At 40.5% G+C, this 21,199-nt stretch overlaps 1 protein-coding gene across 1 annotated transcript in view; it reads right to left on the reverse strand.

Annotated features, from left to right (window-relative positions):
- Positions 1–18,975, reverse strand: part of ccdc9 (coiled-coil domain containing 9) — a 31,681-nt gene extending 12,706 nt beyond the window's left edge. Inside the window, exons 1-14 of the mRNA XM_075474570.1 lie at positions 18,873–18,975; positions 17,770–17,822; positions 16,985–17,089; positions 16,340–16,489; positions 12,353–12,515; positions 12,126–12,322; positions 11,131–11,214; positions 10,856–11,020; positions 10,036–10,217; positions 8,784–8,845; positions 6,442–6,486; positions 4,170–4,196; positions 3,517–3,637; positions 387–537 (exon numbers count right to left, since the gene is read on the reverse strand). Of these exons, the coding sequence (XP_075330685.1) occupies positions 387–537; positions 3,517–3,637; positions 4,170–4,196; positions 6,442–6,486; positions 8,784–8,845; positions 10,036–10,217; positions 10,856–11,020; positions 11,131–11,214; positions 12,126–12,322; positions 12,353–12,515; positions 16,340–16,489; positions 16,985–17,089; positions 17,770–17,772 (1,455 nt within the window). The 5' untranslated portion in view covers positions 17,773–17,822; positions 18,873–18,975. The remainder of the gene's footprint in view (positions 1–386; positions 538–3,516; positions 3,638–4,169; positions 4,197–6,441; positions 6,487–8,783; positions 8,846–10,035; positions 10,218–10,855; positions 11,021–11,130; positions 11,215–12,125; positions 12,323–12,352; positions 12,516–16,339; positions 16,490–16,984; positions 17,090–17,769; positions 17,823–18,872) is intronic.
- Positions 18,976–21,199: the final 2,224 nt, after the last annotated feature.

Raw genomic sequence — 21,199 nt, forward strand, 5'->3', positions numbered from 1 at the left:
GGGACGTAATCTCAACTGACTTTTTGGCTGCTTTGTTTTGACGAACACCTGCTTATACGTTCAGCATTTCTGGGAATTTTTCAGCTTTGGATGGAAATTATCTGGTTTTATAGCAGCAAAAATCCTCTCCCTGTTCCCAGATTTTGCTTAAATCTTGGCTATCAGTAACTTGTTGCCATCAGAGCAGTAAGACCGAACTGGAGTTTTAGGGACCAGTAAGAAGTCAGGTGATAACTCAGTGGGGTTTTCCTTATGAACCCCTAATTTAACAAACAAGCAGTGATGGCATCCGACATTATAAACATATCTATAGATGGATGGAAAATGTCTTTTCTCCTAATCTCCCTCCTTCATTACTAATTTCAATGCCAATAAAGCCCCTCTACCTTCTGTCTCATGGGCTGTTTGGGCTTTTCTTCCTCCTCCTTCTTCTTTTTAGTTTTCTCCTCTCTCTTTATCTTGTCATCCTTTTGTTTCTCCTCCTCCTCCTCCTCCTCCTCCTCTTCCTTCTCTCCTTCCCAGCGGTTGTCGTGCATACTGTCAACAGAATCAGAGGTTTAGCATCAGTGTTCGAACTCAACACTTGAGACACACAGAGGTTAAAATAACACAGAACATCTCTGTAAAATTTGCATTGAATACTGAAACCATTATTGAATGATGGAGCCCAAATACCTGGTGAGTTATCAGACGATAAAAAGTATTGACACAACAGCTCATCATTTATTTAACTTGTAAGTTGAAGCTTCTTCGGATTGAGGATTTGTTCATGTTTCCAAAAAAGCAGGAGACTTCTATAGTAATTATGTTTATGACGTAATAAATATTCCTGTTCCTGCTAATCAGTTTAATTCACTGTGCGTCAGTAACTGGGTATGAAAACAAAGAGCATCCCAGAGATGCTCCCAGTTAAATTCAGAATTACTTGAATTACTTACTCAAAACCCTTCTGTTTCAAGCAGCTTTTTTAAAAATAAAATGTATTTTTATTATTATTCACCCTCACACATACTCACTCACAGTGAATAAGTATCCATGTTCAAGCTAATGCAACACTGCATTAAAAACTAACATCATCCTGTGGTAGAAATCCCATTATTTTTGCTGTATCCACAAATAGAAGTGAATTTTTTTGCCATAAAACTCCCCCAGGAACCAAGATTTAACCTTGAATTCACACACCAAACAAATCTACTTTCTTTTAGCTGTAAAAACTGCTATGTTGGGGATTATCCTGGCACATGTGTTTGTTACTTCTAGACTGGACTTTTGTAATCAAGAAGTCTCAATGAGAGTACTGAAAGGAAACAGCATGAAACTATATTCAATTCAATTCAATTCAAATTCAATTCAAAAATACTTTATTTATCCCAGAGGGAAATTAAATGTTGATGTAGCTCAATTAAATCAAAGAGTTATTATAGATGCTGATGGCTGTGGGCAGGAAAGATTTCCTGTAGCGGTCCGTTTTGCATCCAAACTGAAGAAGCCTTTGACTGAAGAGACTCTGTTTTCCGATAACAGTCTCATGGAGAGGATGTTCAGGGTTGTCCATAATTCTCTTGATTTTATGCAAAATCCTTCTTTGCATTATTGTCTCCAGAGGTTCCACAGTCGTCCCCAGAACAGAACCAGCCTTCTTTATCAGGTTGTTGAGTCTTTTTAGGTCCCTGGTTCTGATGCTGCTGCCCCAACAGATGAGGCAAGAGGAAATGACGCTCTCAACAACAGACTTGAACAACAGACAGAAGATCTGCAACATCTTGCTGCAAACCTTGAAGGACCTTAGCTTCCCCAAGAAGTACAGTCTGCTCTGTCCTTTCTTGTAGATTGCTTCACTGTTGTGTCTCCAGTCCAGTCTGTTGTCCACATGAACACCAAGGTATTTATATTCCTCAACCACCTCCACTTCTTCTCCCATGATGGAAACAGGGTTTGATCTGACCCTGTTTCTCCTGAAATCTACAATCATCTCCTTTGTTTTGTTAACATTCAAGATGAGATGATTGTTCCCACACCATGCCACAAAGCGGTCCACCAGCTCTCTGTACTCTTGTACTTCTTGTCCATCTCTGATACACCCGACCACTGCAGAGTCATCTGAATATTTCTGTAGATGACAGGAGTCTGACTTGTACTGGAAGTCTGAAGTGTACAGAGTGAAAAGGAATGGTGAGAGTACAGTCCCCTGTGGTGCTCCTGTGCTGCTGATCACCTGGTTAGACACACAATTCTTCAGTCTGACAAACTGTGGTCTGTTTGTCAGGTAGTCATTAATCCAGGTGATTGTTGAGGCCTCCACCTGAGTCTTCTGGAGTTTCAGACTAAGCAGATCAGGCTGGATTGTGTTAAATGCACTGGAGAAATCAAAGAACATGATCCTCACAGTGCTGCCTGCTTTGTCCAGATGACAGTGGGTTTGTTGAAGCAGGTGTATGATAGCGTCTTCAACTCCAACTCCATGGCGATAAGCAAACTGCAGGGGGTCCTGATGTGTGCTGGTTTGCTTACACAGGTGGGTCAACAGTCTCTCCAGGACCTTCATATCCCACCTATGATGGAATATCTTCACTATCTACCAGTAAAATTCAGAATTGGGTTTTTAAATCCTTCTTCCTTACTTAAAAAGCTCTAATCAACCTATCTCCATCATATCTGTATGATCTTATAGTCCCAGCGGAGCACTTTGCTCCCACAGGGCTTAAAAACAGAAGGAGTAAAACAGAAGGCAGAGCCCCTCTCCTGAGGAACCAGCTCCCACTTTGTATTCAGAGGCTGATCTCTCCACATTGGGATTAGACTAAAAACTTTCCTTTAGGATCTTTCCTGGCTCAACTAATTCAGATACCACCATATACCTGGTAATGGAAGATTATAACCATCATTTTTAGTCTCTTTTCTCCCTTTCTTGCTCCCTTAACTTACAATCAGTTGTGAAGTTGTATATTCTCATTAGCTCTGTTAAGTGTGGCTGTTATTTTCTGTTCTGAATCATCAATGGTGACCCTGAAACATCCCATAGTTACGCTGCTATAGGCCCAGACTGCTGGGGGACCTCCCATGATGCACCTGTCTTTACTCTCCATTGTTGTCATTAGCTTGTGTTTCTCTCTCTCAGCAGGTATCCCTGTCCTGGTGTTATGGAGCTTGTTGTCCCCTCTTTCCTGACCTCTCCCCCCCAGCTGGTGGAGGCAGATGGCCGCCCTTCCTGGTTCTGGTTCTGATGGAGGTTTCTTCCTGTTAAAAAGGGAGTTTTTTTTCTCTCCACAGTCGCCTCGTGCACGTTCAGGACGGGAGATTAGATCAAAGAGAAGTCTCAGTGCCATCTGTTGGTTTCCTTAGCTATGTATGAATTTGACTAAGTTTGAATTTAAATAACTGGACTGGATTATGACTGCATAACAATGAATTGTATTGAACTGAAATTTTACTGACCAGTATGGTCTCCTTTATGGTTGGTAGACTTTGAAAGAGATAAAGAAACGCCTCCCATCGTCTGTTAGATCTCAGATTTACCTGTAGCTCTGCTTCTGTCCTCGGCCCCTTCCTCCTCTCCGGTCCCCTCGGGACCCCTGGCTCCTGCCCTGGGACAGGAAGTCTCCAAATGTCGGCACTTTGGGAGGCCGCTTGCTGTCGTCTGTTGGGGAGATTTATGGTAAGAGTTAATCTAAGAGATTCTGCTGCAGCAAGTTGGATGATTTTAGAGGAGGGAGTGAAAGAAGAAGTGTTTAAACAACCGCTGTCTTATAATCTGCAGGACGTTATATGAAGAAGCAGCTTTCAAAGGTCAGATATACTCAGATATATAAAAAAAAGATCCATCTATTAGTAGCTCAATTATAAAAGGAGACACCAATAGTCATGTTGATGAACCACAATGAGTCCCATATTGTCTTTGGAGTCATTTTCATCATCATGACACAAAATCAGATTATACTCATGCTGAATATGTTCTATATAAATATAAAGTGAGGTGCATCACTCCATCACTTCCTCCTCTTTCAGCTGCTGCAGTCTGACAGTCGACTTCTTACATAACCTGAGAGTCGTGACTCTTCTGATAGCAGCTCAAAACTGCTGCAGAGTCAATCTGAAGTCTGGCACAAGGTCAAACGTCTGCTGTGACGGATGGATTAAAGGGCAGGGGAGGGGAGATTCTAATATCTTACCCGTCTTCAACGTGGCACATCGTGTAACTGTGAAAGAGGAATGAAGAGAGCTGCAGACGGACTGTGTGCAACATAGAAGAAATAGATATTTTAAACTTCTTTCAGGACAATTATCTCTGGAAAGATGATTGTGATTGTCTCAAACCTTTACAGCTCCAAAGCCTGCAGCCTCAAAATGATCACACTTAGGAGTTTCAGTAAAAACTTATCATAACCTCCATGAAGGTATGATTTATTGTAGGACTGCTGTTTTAAGCTGAATTGGTGTAAATTTGAATTTTTAGATTAAAAGAGAGAGTTCAAGGAAAAAATATGTTGGAATACATGCATGTACAGAAGGTTTTGTTGATAAAAAAAACATTCAAAGTCAGAGAGATGGAACAGATGAAGAGGTGAGTGAGGAATAAATGAGTCAGAGAGGTCAAGAAGAGGGGAAAGAAAACTGCAAAAGGAAGAAGGATCATGAAAAACAGGTCTGAAAGAACGAAAAAACAAAGATTAAGGAGCAATTAGAGAGCCGGGAAGGGAGTGAGGATGAGCAGAAGATGGAAGGTCACAGATGGAAAACTCTGACAGGGATGGGATGAGGAGGTGGAGAAGTGTAAGAGGATGAAAAGGGAGGGTGTGATGGAGGGGAAAAAAAAGGTCAGAGAGAGACAGATACAAGAACAAGAGAGATGAAGGAATAAGTGAGGAGAAAGAATAAAGAGGATGAAGATGAGAGACTGAACAGAGCACCCTGGGGCTGTGAAAAGGTCTCGAGTCGTTCCATAAATTAGAAATGGTGGAAAAAAAATCTTATGAACACAAAAGAGCCAAAGCCAGCGCACTGGTACAGGTGTCACCTTATAACCTAAACTTCACACTCAGTTATAAATGGAAGTCCAAATAGGGGAAAGCAGTTAGAAATTATTCAAAGCAATAAAAAAAAGGCCCGGAAGATAGGAACAGGATTTAAGTAGCACAAACAATTATCAACAAACACAAGCTGAGGTTGTTTTACGTGCGGTCAGAAGCTTTTAAACAGCTCCCAAATTTCAGTTTTGGCTCCTCAGGACATTCAGAAGCTCAAATATTTAAGAAAACTTGCAAAATTAGGGGCAAAAACCAGTAAAAAAATCAATCAACAGTTGGAATTGCTGCCTAGCAGTTAAAGCAGGATATTGTATAATTGTAATATAAGACTATACATACTTTTTTAGTAATAAAAGTTTATTTGGACTTTTTCTTCCATATTTCAACAGTGAACCAAGTATGATAAAAAAATAACTTCAAAGATCTGATGAGTCGGGGTTAAAGAGTCAGAGGTGAGTTTGGTTTTGGGTGCAGCTGCTGCACTGCAAACACACAAAAAGAGCAAAAACAAACCACAACAACTCCAGGCAAAAAGCATTCGGAACCACCACATTAGGAGGGTTTATATTTGGCTTTTCTGGATAGAAGTCCCTCTTACAGTTCGCTCACAAACTGCAGCCAAAGGCTACGTTCCCACTGCAGATCTTAACGCTCAGATCTCTTTTTCTTTGCATGGTTGTTCACTTTAGAATTTAAATGTGACCGCCATCAGACTGCAACCTCAGTCTAAAACGGTCGTGGCGCGTTTCATCAAACAATTCTGCGCCGGAGGAGGCGGGACGCGGCGAGATCAAATGTGGATAATTAAAATCCTCGGAATTTTGACGTCTCCGATTGCACAACAACGTCAGAATAGATACGCACACGTGTGTGACGTCACTTTGATGGCAGTCGCATTTAAATTAGAACGTGAACAATCTGAAGTTTCTGCACATTTTCTATCTCTTTGACTCCTCGTCGACCCGTATGTTTCCTTTTCACAACCTTCCCATTTTGTTTATACTTGCTCCTAATTTTCAACACAGCTGACTGGGAAACGCAAACATCTTCTGGTTGAAATCCCTTCTTGAAGGAGTTTTATAACCCTTCCCATTGTTTCCACTAACAGCTCTCTTGTTGGGGCCATGTTTCCTGTCAATCAGCCGCCAGCAAAAGCTCGTTAACCTCTGCAGGAACTTCCTGTTAACCGCACAACGATTTGCATATTTAGACCTGTGCAGGTTTTTGTTTAAATAATACAAATTACAAGGCGACTCCATCTCAGATAATAAGACAGTTTAAATTTGAATGTTAAGCTATCAAATCTAATAATTAAGTCTAATTTCAGGCTAAAAAAGCTGAATGAATATCCTCCCACTGTGGTGTTTCCATCATTTTAGCCCGAGGTTGTAATCTCAGTCCCATGCTGTGGTCTAACCTGATGCCCTGCCCCGAGGCTCTGTGCGAGAGTTACGGCCCCACGCTGCAGAAAGGACACACAGACACGTTACAACATCGTGACTAACGCACACACAGTAAACACATGAGATGAGGACAATGCCGTGGCATGAAAACCATTCAAACCACTGCAATCACCTCTTGGCTAATCTATAAGATATTTGGTCTCAGTTCACAAATGACTCGATGGAGCTGAAGAAGCTGCTGCTGGAGAGAATGAGCGTCTATCACCTCCATGTTTGCTTCAAGTATTAAAAACAGAGGTGACAGTTAGTGTATAATAACCCGAGTGTCACCATTAAAATTACAGCTAATCAGAGCAGGAGCCGATAAGTATCTGCTAGGGCTGGGCAACGACTCAAATTAATCAATCTAATTAATCACATGATTTCCCTGATTAATCACAATTAATCGCATTTGTACGCAAAATCTAAAAATTAATTCAAAAGTAGTGTATAGCCTTTAGCATTTAGTTTTATTTTAAATGTGCTGCCATATGAATGAAAGTGCCATAACATTTGTTGTGCAAACACACTTTTAACATCAGCATCTTTCTGTAGTTTTTATGTAGAAGCCTCGCTCCACTGTCTGTTTCCTTGAATGACTTGCTGCTATCAGTTGTGTGTTTTGCCTTTAAGTGATATTTTAGACTGGAACTACTACGGTGAGAAGACAATTCAACTTGGCAGTGTTTACAGATGACTTTGGTTCTGTCGACTCCGCCGTCTGGAAGAACTTTAACATGAAAATGGCCGAGTAAAAGTTCCGTACCCTTCTCCATGTTTGGTGGATCCGCCGATTACTTTCTTTTCCGGTTCCCGCAGCAGACAGCAACAGACTTTTACAAAATAAAATAAAATTTAAAAAATAAAAAAAAACGGGTGGTCCGTGGCGTAGTGGGTTGAGCAGGCGCCCCCTGTACAAGAGGCTATAGTTCTCGCTGCAGCTGGCCCCGGTTCGAGTCCTTCATCGGACAGCCCTGTGCTGCATGTCGTTCCCCCTCTCTCTGCCCCCTACTTCCTGTCTCTCTGAACTTTCCTATCCATGAAAGGCACAAAAGCCCCAAAAAATTCTATATATATATATATATTAAAAAAAAAAAACTGTGTTAATGCGCGATAAAATATTTATCGGCGTTAAATAACTAACGAGCTAACTCGCCCAGCCCTAGTATCTGTAAATGTTGATTGTATTGCTCCCCAAATAAGACAAAAAACAGATGTTAGCGGTTGTAACGAGTGCTGGATTCAAATAAAAATTAAAAAAAGCTATTTTCAGCATCATTTGTGCTGCACTCATGAGACTAGAATCACACGATTAATCTCCCAACATAGATCAACAAAAGAGCCCGGAAGAACCTGCGCTGCCTGCGAGCAGAGCGATAACAGACACCGACAGATGTGTGGCAGCATGTTGGATATAAAAAAGTATGCCGACTGAGAGGAGCTTCACACAAAAGCAAAGCAACCATTTCTGTGAAAACCTCTTTCATCTCCAAGCTAAATCTGTTTTGGATCGATTCAGGAGCTCGGTAACGATACCCTGCACCAGTTGTAAGTTGTAGTAAACTGATATTAACTCATGTGTGTTGGACTGCAGCCCAAGAATGATATCATCTGATCAGTATATTAAACAATGCTCTATCTTTTATCATTTTATTTATTTATCATTTACATTTAAATTCTAATGAGTTCAGACTAACATCCGGGAGTCAAAAACATCCTCATATCTGCATCACAATACCAAGAAACGAGTGTAAAGAAAATAAACTAAACTGGACCCTGAAGGAGTGAAGCAAACCTTCACTTGGGGAGGGCAACCACAGTAAATTACTTTATAAACAGTCAAGAACAAGATTAAGTCCCAAAGCTCCTCTGAGACGAAGTCTGTGTCCCTAAGGGTTCAAACTGGCTTCCTCAAGTTTAAACTGTACCATACGTGAAAGGAAAAAACACTAAAATCATTCTTACATACGACTTTACTTACATATTTGCTTGCTTAATTTAATACAAAGGCTACAACATGTTTATTTAAATCATTTCTAGATCTTTCTCTGAAAAGAGTTCTGTTTTTTTTACGTGTTTACAGAGGTGGAGTCTTTACGAAGGCTCCAGATTAAAGCTGAAGTTCATTTGGACTCAGGGGAAATGCAGCAGGCATTTACATAACCAGCTTAATTAGCTGCAGGAGGGAGGTGGTATTTAGGATGCGTGTGTCAGTGACATCATGTCAGACGAGTGGGTTCATGAAATGGAAAAGCGTCACGGGTATGTTTCAGCATGTTTGTGGTGCATGTGTGAGCAGGAGTGTGTGTGGACTCGCCTCTCCTGCTGCCTGGCTCAGGTGTGATCCCCTCAGGAGCCGCATATGGGTCCTCTTTGAACCTGTCAAAAAAGCCGCAGGGAAACACACACACACGCTGGATATTAGTGTGTCCTTTTAGTCAAACCTCTTGGTTGCCATTTTTATCCCAACTGAAATGAGTTTCATTATTTTGTCCATATATGCGAGTCATGTCTGATGTTTTCGGGGCTGTGTGGACGCTGTATTCATACTTTCGTGTGTCGTCCCAGATCGGACACGAAGCAGAAACATGGCTTAAACCGATCTGATGGGAAACTTTCAAACAGATCGCAGCATAATGATGACCCCGTTTTACTGCTTTTTAAATCGACTCAGGAATCGGTCCCGTCTTTTTCTTTGGTGTCACGGTTCGATCAAACATCTTTAAAAAGACAAGAACTCGTCCCTGTACAAAAGACAACTACAGGCTTTAGATAAATCCATTTTAAATGACTCACATTCTTTGTTCTGGGATTTTTAAGCTTCTTCTTCCATCCAGACGAAGCTTTTTAGACCCAGAACAAAGCGCAACGAAAACTCACTGAACTGCACAACCTGTAGTTTATCTGCACCTTCACTTAAAGTTTTATTATGTTTTTAATTTAATAGATCATTAATTTGATCTATTACTATTTAATCATTTAACCGTTTTAATTTTTCCTTCTTATTTCTAATCTTTTTAACATGTTTTAGTGGATTTTATGTTGTTGTCTGGATGTTTTATGTCTGGCTGGACTGTGTCGGGCATTGTCCAGAAGTCCATTTAGCTTATAAAGCCTTTCCTACATAGCTGGGCAAATGTTTGTCATTCTCTTAGAGCTAAAAGTCATCCACAAACTTGCTGTGATAGCTCTCAATTGTTCACGTGTCTCAGTGTAATCTCACCAGTGGTTTCACGGACACAATATTTTCTGTTGTTTTGGTACAAATAATAAATGCTAAAAGGTATGCAGTGTTCTAGTCCCATCTGCAAACTTTTGATGGGTCAAGACTCGAGACTGTCCCACATTGAAATCATCTAGGAGTAAAAGGACTCGGAAGCTGACTTTTCTACACCTTAAAGCGCATCTTTCCTGAGAGACTCGCCCATAGTTCAAAGCTTAATTGGAGACATATAAACAAGGTTTTTCTGCACAGATGTGAGTTCTGTGTTGTATGTAGAGGTTATACTCCGAGACGTTAAAATGACGATGACATTTAATCCAGATACAGATGTTGCACAGCTTCTTACATGCTCTCCGTCTTCTGTGCGTCCCACTCTCGTCTCCACTGGCCTGTGGCGTTACGATGGCGTGCTAATCTCTCCTCATCAATCTGCTCGCGCTCCTTCTTCCAGCGCAGGTACTCGGCTCTTTCCCGGCCCGTCATCGACATGGTCATGTCCACCGAACCTTTCGGGCCGGGCCGCCGACTCTGAACAGACAGATATTTTTTATTTTTTTAATGATTTAAACTTTTTCATTTTTCAAACAATAACAAACAATAATCCACATTATATTATTATACAATATACATTCAGTCCTTGACAAGTGACTTCAAGTGAATTATACAACATTACACACACACAAAATTAAATAGTAAAATGAACGAATGTATACAAAACAAAAATTAACAAATAAGAAAAAAATATATATATAAATATAATCATACACATCAGTATTAGTATATTAGTGAAAAATAAAATAAATAAAAAATAATAAAAAAAATAGATAAATACAAAATAAATACAAACAAAAGTGATGCCAAACGAAATCTGGACATGAAGTTTCACGAGTTCAGCTGTATAAGCCTATTCAGATGCCTAACTATTTGAGCTGGATAGGGTCGCTAATTGAATATAAGCCAGGTAGGGGCCCCATTTTCCATCATAATCATCTACTTTGTTCAATAATTTAAATGATAACCTTTCTAAAGAAGCTAGTTGGCCGAGAGAAGTATGCCAGTGATTAAGCGATGGAGCTGAAGAAGATTTATCTGAACAGACAGATATGACACACAAAGTTTAACGTTTGTTCTTACGAACGTGTATTTAAAGAGTCGTCATCACTCACGGTCCATTCTCTCTCCAGTTCGGATCCTGTTTTCACGTTGTCGAAGTCCAGCCCTCCCCAGTTCCGCACGTGTCTCCTGCTGCCCTCCTTTCGGTCTATGTCCGGTGCAGGGCCCGAACGTCTCGGATCGTCCAAGAAGTTACGGATTGGCTTGTCTCCATCGTGCTGAGGTTTAAAATTCAGACCGTTATCCACCGTCACATTTGATCAGTTCAGTCTCTGTAGGTTGGAAATTCAAACTGGTAAAAATATAATAAGAAAACAGTGATTCTGACCCGTTGTCCTCTCTCATACTCCGCTATCTTCTCCATTTCCTCGTTCATCTTCTCAATGTTCTGTCGCCTCTTCTCCTCCCATTCCTGCCCGAAGACATCATCAGTAACAGATCAATACTGTAACAAGATTAATACTGAAAACCATCCTGCAATAAATCACAAACTGGTTATTTTTTGGGTCATTCGTGAGCTAAACAGTGAGGAAAATGCTAGATGTTCCACAGTAATCCACCAGAAATCTGCACAGTTGACAAAGTTAAACTTCTTTGGCAGAATCTGCCTCTGGTGCAGGATAATGCATAATCTTCTCTCATGTAGAGATCTACTTTATATGCACTGAAATAACTCATTTCCATGGTCACGTAAGCAAGAAACCTGGTTTCTACAGTCCTGACTTGTGGACTGCAGAAACCAGATTTCATGAGGGGGATTTCTTCTCTGTTCAGCTTACTTTAGTAAATAAACATAATTATCAACATCATCAGGCAGCTGCTGTGCAGTCATTGTGTAGAGTTGATCGCTGGTTACACGATGAAGACGTTTTCCAGTGACTACACTGTTGATCTCCTCATTGCTTGTTTTTAAATTCATTCAAATTATTTGATTTGTTTCTCTTTATATTCTTTTATGTATTGTTAATGCTTGTTCCACTCCCTGCTGCAATGCTTTTATTTTATGTAAAGCACTTTGAATTGTTTTGTACATGAAATGTGCTATACAAATAAATTTGATTTGATTTGATTAAGTAGTCAATCAGCACAATGAATAGAAATGGAGCGAGAACTGCTACTGTAGCATCGACAGTAAAAAGTAGAAGACCATAGAGAACGGCAAACATGAGACTCTAAAGCTTTCTTGAAGTCATTAAAGGAGATTCGTATTTGCTGGTCACAGCTTCCAGCTCGACGAAGGCCGACCGGGTTTTCCTTAAGGTCAACCTGTCAATGGCCAAAGCGCATCAGTAAATAAACTTTAGCCCAACAGTTCGCACCCACCTTGGACTTCCTGTCCATGCCACCTGGTGTCCCTTCTTCTTCTTCTCCTCTTCCTCTTCCTCCTCCTCTTCCTCCTCCTCCTCCTCCTCCTCTTGCTCTTCGGCCTCCCCTGCGACCCTGCTGGCCTCCTGAGTCTCCAGACTCTCCCTCTCTTGGTGTTCTGGGTTCTCGGTCCCTCCTTTCTTGGCGACCTCCACCTCCTCCTCCTCCACCTCCCCCTCCCCCACCTCCTCCTCCTCCTCCTCTCTGACTTCCCCAACTCAGTCGTCCAGACCCCGTCCTCCTGGGGGGGCTGTGGCCGTCGCTCGGCCCTCTGGGACCCTCGCTCTCCTCTGAGGTCTTCCGCCCACGAGGCGTTCCAGGTTTCCAGTCGTTGATGACTCTCTTCTCCTGTAAGAAGCAGTCATCATCCTCCAATGAGAGCGGGCGTTTCAACGTGACACCTCAGTCTGAAAGCTTTGGTTGTATTACAGGTTTTATTGTAATTTATAGACTGAACTGCCACCCTGTTCTGTGGTAAAAGTCTGAGTTGAACATAAAGTGCCGATCGGCAACCGAGAAAAAATAAATAAATAAAATCTTTTCTAAATTTAATCGTAATCCCTGATCGGGGACATTTTTGTCCACTTGGGGTGTACTTTCAAACACACATCATATACAATGCAATGTTTCATTGTGTAGAAAAAAAAACCTCTTTTAGAAATTAAGGAGTTTTTTTTTGTTGTTTGTTTGTTTTTTTAAATCAGACATAGCAAAAAAATTTAAAATCCCTAAAAATCAATGTTGTTGCTGATCATAGTCCCAGACCATAATTATTCCCGCTCAACAATTCCACTTTGCATTCTATATGTTGAAAATATAGCAGTTTTTGCTGTTTTTTTTGTCTTTTTTTTTTACAGAAATTGGCGTTTACGTCATATAAACCAGTATTTAAAGGGTTAAATTTTTTAAAATAATTGAAAACTTGGTAGTTATGATCAGAACGGCATAAAAGATCTACGGAAAAAAAAGCAGAAAAAATATTAACATATGATGTTTTTAGGTCGTTTTAAAAGAGGACAAAAATGTCCCCTTTTCAGAAATTAAGTTGTGTTTTAAATCAGGTATGAGGGTTAAAGTCTGTATTTCAGGCTTCTGCAGGCTTTTGTAACACAAAAGACTAATCTGGGCAATAGATTATGCAAATCCACCCGATGAGAGTAGAGAGAAGCTGGCAGGTGACGATGGGAGCAACAGAGTAGGAGCCTCAGAGCTCTTGAAGCACACTGATCAGTAATGTGTTTGGAATTATAAAAGGTTAATAAGACTCTGACAGACTCTTTTTCGCCTTGGTTAAACACTGGGCTTATGCAGTCATCAGTGGTAAATTCTGAGTCAATGTGGACCTCAGCAGGAACTCACTGAACCATTAAACATCACTTTGGAACTGATTATCACCAAAGACATCAGGAGTACCGGGAGCTTCCCCAGCAAGATGATGAATAATGGGGCCGGTGAACTATCTGGAGGTTTTCTGACCCGATCAGTGAGCGTGAAGAACCTGCAGAGCGCTTCTGTGTGGTTCACTGTCAGCACTGCGTCTGGCTGCAGCAGAGGCTGTTTTTCAACCTGCTCACACAGCTGGTGACTCTCCGGTGAACATAACGGAGCATGAAGCAGCTACAGAGACCGCCATCTTTCAACGTCTATGCTGTGGTTGTTTTTTCTTTATTGGTCTGTGAGGCAGATGAAACTATTATCACAGGTTTAACTTTGCTTCTACTGTTTTAGCTTGACAATAATATTCAAAGACTTAGGTTTCGATGATCGTTATTTGCACACTGTGCTGATGCTTTTTTCATTTTTACATAATTTCCTAGTCTTCGATGGAGGCTCGTGTGGCACTCAGACGAATACACGACAGCTGCGCCCCTTTCCTCCAAGACGGGAGCACCACAGGCCTGAAATTTCCCAGGCGTGGTTCCAGAAGTGCTTCATGAGAGAGCATAAACATCTGCATTCTGCAGCCGGCCCTCTGGTAACAACTGCAGATGATAAGCAAGTGCAGCAGCGTGTGAACACGGCAGGTAATCCTCTGGTGATGAGCGCTGTAATCCTCGCTGCTTCCACTCATTTATTTTTTTGCTGATGTGTATGTTGCTATCCGCTGGCTCATCGTTATTCCAAATACATGTGGTGTTGATCAACGGGGAAAATAAAACACTAATCAAGCAGCAGTTTCCACACTACAGACTTTGGAAATCCCTTGTTGTGAAGTGCATGTGTGACAGTCTAACACAGAGAAGTCCAGACTCAATTGTTCACATGAAATAATCTCGACTCCTGCAGCTAAACCGATGTGCGTGTCCAGCATGAGTTCACATGTAGCACGTTATCTCCTTGAAAACCTTGCGGCAGATAAATAAAGATGCAACAGATCCAAGCGAGCTGAATACTTTAAGGCTTCATTTACACTGCAAGTCTTGATGCCCAGATCTGATTTTTTGCCTAAATCCGATTTTTTTTAACGTGTGGTTACACGTACTTTAATAATGTGACTCATATCTGATTCACGCGATTACACTTGCCTATCACCTGAAACATCGCGCATGCCTACTTAAGTGTTTACCAAACAGTTAGAAATATCTTGAAAGACTGATTTATTAGAATAGGCGCCTTTAATTTTGGTTTGTATCTCCTCCTCTCCCCAAAGACCGAGAAGACAGGTCACTTCCTCAACTGTCCACTGAGCCTCGTTGGTTTTGACCTCCTCCGACATGTTCCTTGTATGTTTATGCGTCTCGCATTCACTAGCTTACCACGTGCGACAAAAAATCTTAATTGTCGCATATTTAATGACGTGTGGAACGCAATGTGTAAGAATATCCGATCTGCCTGTTTACACGGCGGTCGCATTGTCACATATCCGATTCGTATCTGATAAATTTCCACATATGAAGGAGGCCTGTATCCGAACTCAAAATATCCGAATGCATGCGTCCTTGTCCTTTTTCTATCTAACATAACGATCTGTGTCACATGAGAGCAAAAAAAATCGGAATTGGGTAAGATTTAACTGACAGTGTAAATGTAGCCTAAGAGCATCGAGATCTGGACGAACAGACTACAGATGTGGTTCTTCTGGACATTTCGGTGCTTTAAAATGCTAATTCTGCACCAGGATCTGCTTCTGTAACATCGTGTTAGTACAGCAGGCCCAATTAGCTCAGCTCTGTTCTTAGACAGCAGCCAAGTTGATGTTTGCCAAATCAAATCTGTATGCAGCAGACCTGCATGTGTGGCTAAACACACCGAACAGAAAGCAGATAAAAAAAAAATCAGACCATAAACCGGTGGTTACTTTTAGGATATTTGCTCTGTGTCATGTTTTAGTTGTATGTCAGACTGAAAATCAGCCCATTAAGGGTCGCTCTGCTCTAATAAAATCCTGATTTTATAAACGCAGCCTCATCTGACCAAGTCAGCATTCAAGTAACCGAAAGACGACGCCTGTGCAGTGAACTCAGCTGTGCTTAAATGCACCGTGATGTCCCACAGAGGAAGTCAGAAGCAGCAGAATGTCTCCAACGTTTTCTACACAGTTCAGTGTTCGACATTCTTCAATCTAAAACTCAATTCACCTCCATAAAGGACTGAGTTATCACTGAAACCTTTCCCAAAACAGCCAAAAGCCACGTGTGTGGTGGGGTTTTTTGGACACAAAAGTTCAACCCTAGGCCCGCTCAAACAGGTCAAAGGTGACAGCCTCGGGTCTTCTTGTTATCTGGTCCCAACATCGGACGTTACGTGTGACTACCGGGCGATTTGTGGACTGCCTGGACATATTTGTCCACATTTTTTCACACTGTTCTGGCTCATATTTCCTGATAAATTCTAACAATCCACCTGCATAATTCAGAAATTATTACAGATTCCAAAACTTCTACAATATTGACCACTTGGCACAAAGGTGAAGTTTCCCACATCTTTTTGTAGAGTCAGAAAAATTCATCCACACCATCCAATCCTAAACTGTTTTGTGTAAATGCTTCTCATCGTAAGGCTGATATGGTTTTGTGAACAGGTTTTAGTCGTGTTATTTTGGTTAAATTCAGAAGTAAATCTAATCCTGCAGCGTGGACTGGCAGGTGTGCGGTTGGTAAACTAATCACAGTACCAAGAATCTGTGTGAGGAGCCCACACAGTTCCTCTAACACAGCGCCATCATGCCTTACCCCTGCAGGCTTAGAGACGTCGACTGTGACGGTGAAGTTTTCTTTCTCCGTCCTCCGCCTGTCCGTCTCCGGCTCATGGGGGCGGGGTTTACGAGGCGTCGTCACGGCGATACCCTCCTGCTCTGCTTTCTTTTTGTCTTCTTCTATTTCCTGTTGGGACCGAGTCGCAGAATGAGACCAATAAGATGTGCCAAATCAAAGATTCACTCATTTCCAGAGGAGCTAATGAGGCAGAAATGTTTACGGAAAAGTACAAAGAAAACATGGAAGTAAACAGGCTTTGGGAAATAAAAAGGGGACAAAATAACAGAAGTAAATACATAATCTGTAAATAAAATCAGTTAAAAAAATAAATAAATGTATGATGAAGTAAACAGATCAATAGAATATAAAGGAAAATAATACAGAAATAAATACAAGAAGAACAAATTAACAAAGCAATGTTAAAAAAAAAAAAAACTTGCTAAATTAACACAAGTTTAAGACTAAAGCAGAAAAACGTATTTATTTATAACACTTTCCAATTACTCTGGCATACATCTTTATAATAACCAATAAATGAGTGCTTAATGAGTCTTTTAGTATCCTGGGCTGAAATAAAAACATGCGGTGTGTATTTGTGAGACAAATCTCAGATCTCCTTACCTGATACCTCTTGACCAGAGCTTCATTCTTCTTCCTCAAGGCTTCGATTCGTCTGTCCAACTCTGCATCCTTCTCCTCCTTGGTTTTAAGATCCACCGCTGAAGACTGACACAGAGAGGAAAAAGAAGAGGTGCAGTGAAATAAGGAGGCCACTCTGTATGAGATACAAGGAGAATACTGGTAGCTTTGAAGGGCCACAGAAACATGTTTCCATTCTCATGCATTACATACAATCCCACTTAGGTTGGAACACTGTATAAAATGTAAATAAAACAGACGGAATAAACAGATATTTTGTTCACGGCAGAAAATAGAAAACATATCAAATGTCGAGTGAGACTTTTTTAACGATTTCATTAAAAATATAAGTTCATCTTGAATTAGATGGCAGCAACACGTCTTAAAAAAAAAAAAAAAGTTCAAACAGGAGCAACAAAAGGCTGAAAAGGAGATGACAGTAAAAATAAACATCCTGAGTAACATGTTGCAGAGTATTTGGTTATTTGGCAACAGGTCAACATCAGGTTTGATTGGAGGAAAAATAAGCAGTTTAGAGAGGCAGAGGTTCAGTTTCAGAAATCGACAAAAATCTGCTTCAACAAATTATAGAACAATTTCAAAATAATGTGTTCTATTGCGAGTAAAATATTGAATTCTGAGATTTGCAAATATTTCCCATCGTGTGTCAGTTTGATTTTAATCAGGGTTATAAGGCAGATGACACAGCTGAGTTTCACTCCAGTCTCCAGTACCCCACTCAGCTGTTTTTCCTGATTCCTACTCACCATTGCTGCTTTTGACTTGTCCTCAAACACAGGTGGAAAACTGCTTGTTCCTCCTGTAAAGAGGATGAAGGAGATTACACACGCCAAGCTGGTTCACTTCGATTTTAAAAGTCTACTTCGCTCAAAATGTGTTCTGGTTATTGCCCAGTTTCACCCAGTCAGTGTCTGACACATGTTTAAAATCTTTTATGATTAAACGCTGTTGTTTTTCTCCACAAATCAAAATATAGTATCTTGATAAAGCAGCTGGATTCTCACATCACAAGAGAAAACAAACCATTTGGAACATCAAGATTAGTGTGTTTAACCTTTTTTTGCTTTAAAAACTGAGCAACACAGTTAGAAACTAACCAAAGCTTATTCAATCGATGTTATTTTTTAATACTGAGGCCTTCAGTAAATACACACAATGATTTTTAGTTACAATGAGACATCCCATCTCCTTTCAAAATATTTGCCTATTCTTCACCAGGGAATCAAGAGTGGATTTTATATTATTCAATTAGATAAGAACAGACTGCAGACTCAAAACAAGTGAGACTCTTATGTGTTTACCATTTTTACTCTGCACGATAAAGAATACCTAATATTGCAGGCTACGGCAGGATAAACATTACTTTACTTTGTTTAGATCATTAACAATCCAAATATTCCACAAAATTGACTAATAACTCATAGAATGGCCAGTCGCAGTTCAACTACCGTAAGGCAGAGGGAAAGTTTGTATAATTTGTATATAAATGCCAGGTGTATGTACTCAAATGAATAAATCCTTCATGAGTTTCCAAAGCTTCTGTAAGCGTCTTAGAGCTGTACACAGGATGTAAATAAACCCGAGCCACAGCAGAAACAGCCATGCACACACCGCACAGGGCAAACAGCCACATTATACCCAACCTGAACTCTTCCTAAACTGCTACAGTGAAATATTTGTTGAACTGTTGTCTGCTTGGAAGTAATGCAAGCACCCTGAACCATGTCTGAGCTGATACAAAGCGCCGAACCCCCGCTACGCTAACATACAGCATCGCCAACACGGACAATATGCGACAAAAACCGGGAATAAACAGTTAAATGTTTCACTGTTACAATCTTTATATTACCTTTTTCAGGGGAAGATGTTAACGAGTAAGAAGCAGTGTTTGGACTCGTTGCTTTTTGCCAATTCCTGCTCCTCAAAGTGTCCTCAGTACTTGGCTTCCTGTTAGCTGCAGCTAACTTCCTGCCAAATAGTGACCCTCCCTGAGGATTTAAAGAGACAGCGCTGTTTTAAAACGGTCAGACGGTTGGACATCGATGCTGTGCTACCAGCGGCTGAACAACCTGAAATTTGTCATCTAACCCGAACTTTACAGCTGTGGCAAACACATTTTTGATATATTTTAATCGAAACCAAAAGGGAGCTCAGTTATAAATTAAATGTAATTCGCGAATTGGCCACAAGAGGGAGCGAGCGGCCAACCGCTGAACATGACCTAATAACCCAACGATAATCAGAACCTGCCGCCAAAACTGTTAAAGGAAAACTCACGTGAATGTTGCATTTCACACCAAAACATCGCGCATCCCCTCACAGACTGGGTGCATATTTCAAGCATGGATTATTTTACTGTGCAAAAATATTGAGTCATCACTGATTTCTTTAAATAATGCTTAGAAAACAGGAAAAAAATCTATATGCCATATAGCCTATAAGACAAAAACACAGTTCAGTTCTAATGAGCTTGAAAGTCAATATCTTTATTCTCCAACACAGCCTGAACCCTCTCAGACGAGCTTTCTGTCCTTTCTTTAAGGAGTCTTCAGGAATAGTTCTCCAGGCTTCTTGAAGGACATCCCAAAGCTCTTCTTTGGATGTGGGCTGCCTTTTGTTCCGTTCTCTGCCAACATGATCCCACACTGCTTCAGTAATGTTGAGGTCCGGGCTCTGGGGAGGATTCAGCCCTCCATCAGACCTGTTGCCACTGATTTTCAGTCCACTTCTTGGGCCAACAGCAGATGGATCAGCTGAAGGTCCAGATGCATCTCTCAGCTCCTGTGTCAGGTCTTTGCTGGAGTTTTTCCTCTTTCTTAAGGACATCACTTTCAGATCCTGTTCATCTGCTGTAGATAGTTCTTTAGGCCTGACACTTCTTCTTCTGTCCTCCACTTGTCCAGTTTCCTCAAATGTTTTAAGGACACACTGCACACCATGCTGAGATATGCCAAGTTTTCAGCTAACAGCTCTTTGGGAATCACCTTGTTGCTGCAGAAATCCTGTTTTCTGTCTGTCACACTGTTATCTTTGCTGTTTTTCATAGAGGAAACTAAAGAAATGGGAACAAATTATGTGTCTTTGTGACAGGCTGCTGGTAACAAAGTGCCTAAAGATATAATTTAAAACAGGTTCTTTGCTAAGTTGTCTGTTATGTGTCGACACAACACTGGTTCATACCTTAAGTTAGGAGACTTTTTAAAGCTTTAATGATTCATAGGTCAGTGTTAAGTGACTTAATACATAAAAAACACAGTCCTCTGAATAATAATTAAGACATAATTATGTAGCTTATTGTTAGCTTTGATGTTATATCCTCATTTGTAAGTCGCTTTGGATAAAAGCATCTGCTAAATGCATGAACATAAACATCATCACACAGACGTGTCTCTGGGATGGCAACAAGAATAAAAACAAGAACTAACAGAGCTAACTTCAGTGTAATGTTCCTGTTGTGAAAAACTCAAGGTGTAGCTGACCTAATCTGTATGATACTAAGAAAAAAAACATGAAAATCATACACATCCAGCAGATTAGCTGTAAGATAACATCAGACAAACTGACAACACAGATATCACAGATATGGCATTTAGCCAGCTCTTCAAATCAGTCCTGCGTAAGAACGTGTTCTTTCATATTTCTACACCTGTCGTAATACTTATCAGCTAATATCCAACTGCATGCTCATGTTTTCTTTGGCATTTTTAATATTAGTTTTAATTTTCTGTTTTATTTTCATGGTCTTCTTGTTTGTTTTTGTATTTTAAACCTTTATTTTCCTCACTTTAGAGCACTTTGAGCCATCTCCTGTTGTTTTAAATGTAACGTACAAAGAATGATGACTTGATTTGACTAGTATACAAAGTAACTGTCATTACATCACTAATCTCCAACCAGGAGGATGACGCACCTGTTATGAGTCTTGTCAGACTGGATGGAGTGATAACCAAGGGAGATAAGGCTGGTTGTTCTATTAGATAGAAACCAACACATTGGAGAGTGAAAAGAAAGGCCAGCATGCATCCCTATAATGTTCGTGCAGGGATTATCTAAGGTGTTCATGGCTATTTTTCTAATTTTGATTGAACTCAAGCTAATATAAGTGGTAAATATATCTCTTATGTTTTAAAATATTAAAAGCAACTGTAATATTTTTCTCTTTATAGCTAGAAAAAT

Source organism: Odontesthes bonariensis, chromosome 9 (genome assembly GCF_027942865.1).
Source record: "Odontesthes bonariensis isolate fOdoBon6 chromosome 9, fOdoBon6.hap1, whole genome shotgun sequence".
NCBI classification, from domain to species: Eukaryota; Metazoa; Chordata; class Actinopteri; order Atheriniformes; family Atherinopsidae; genus Odontesthes; species Odontesthes bonariensis.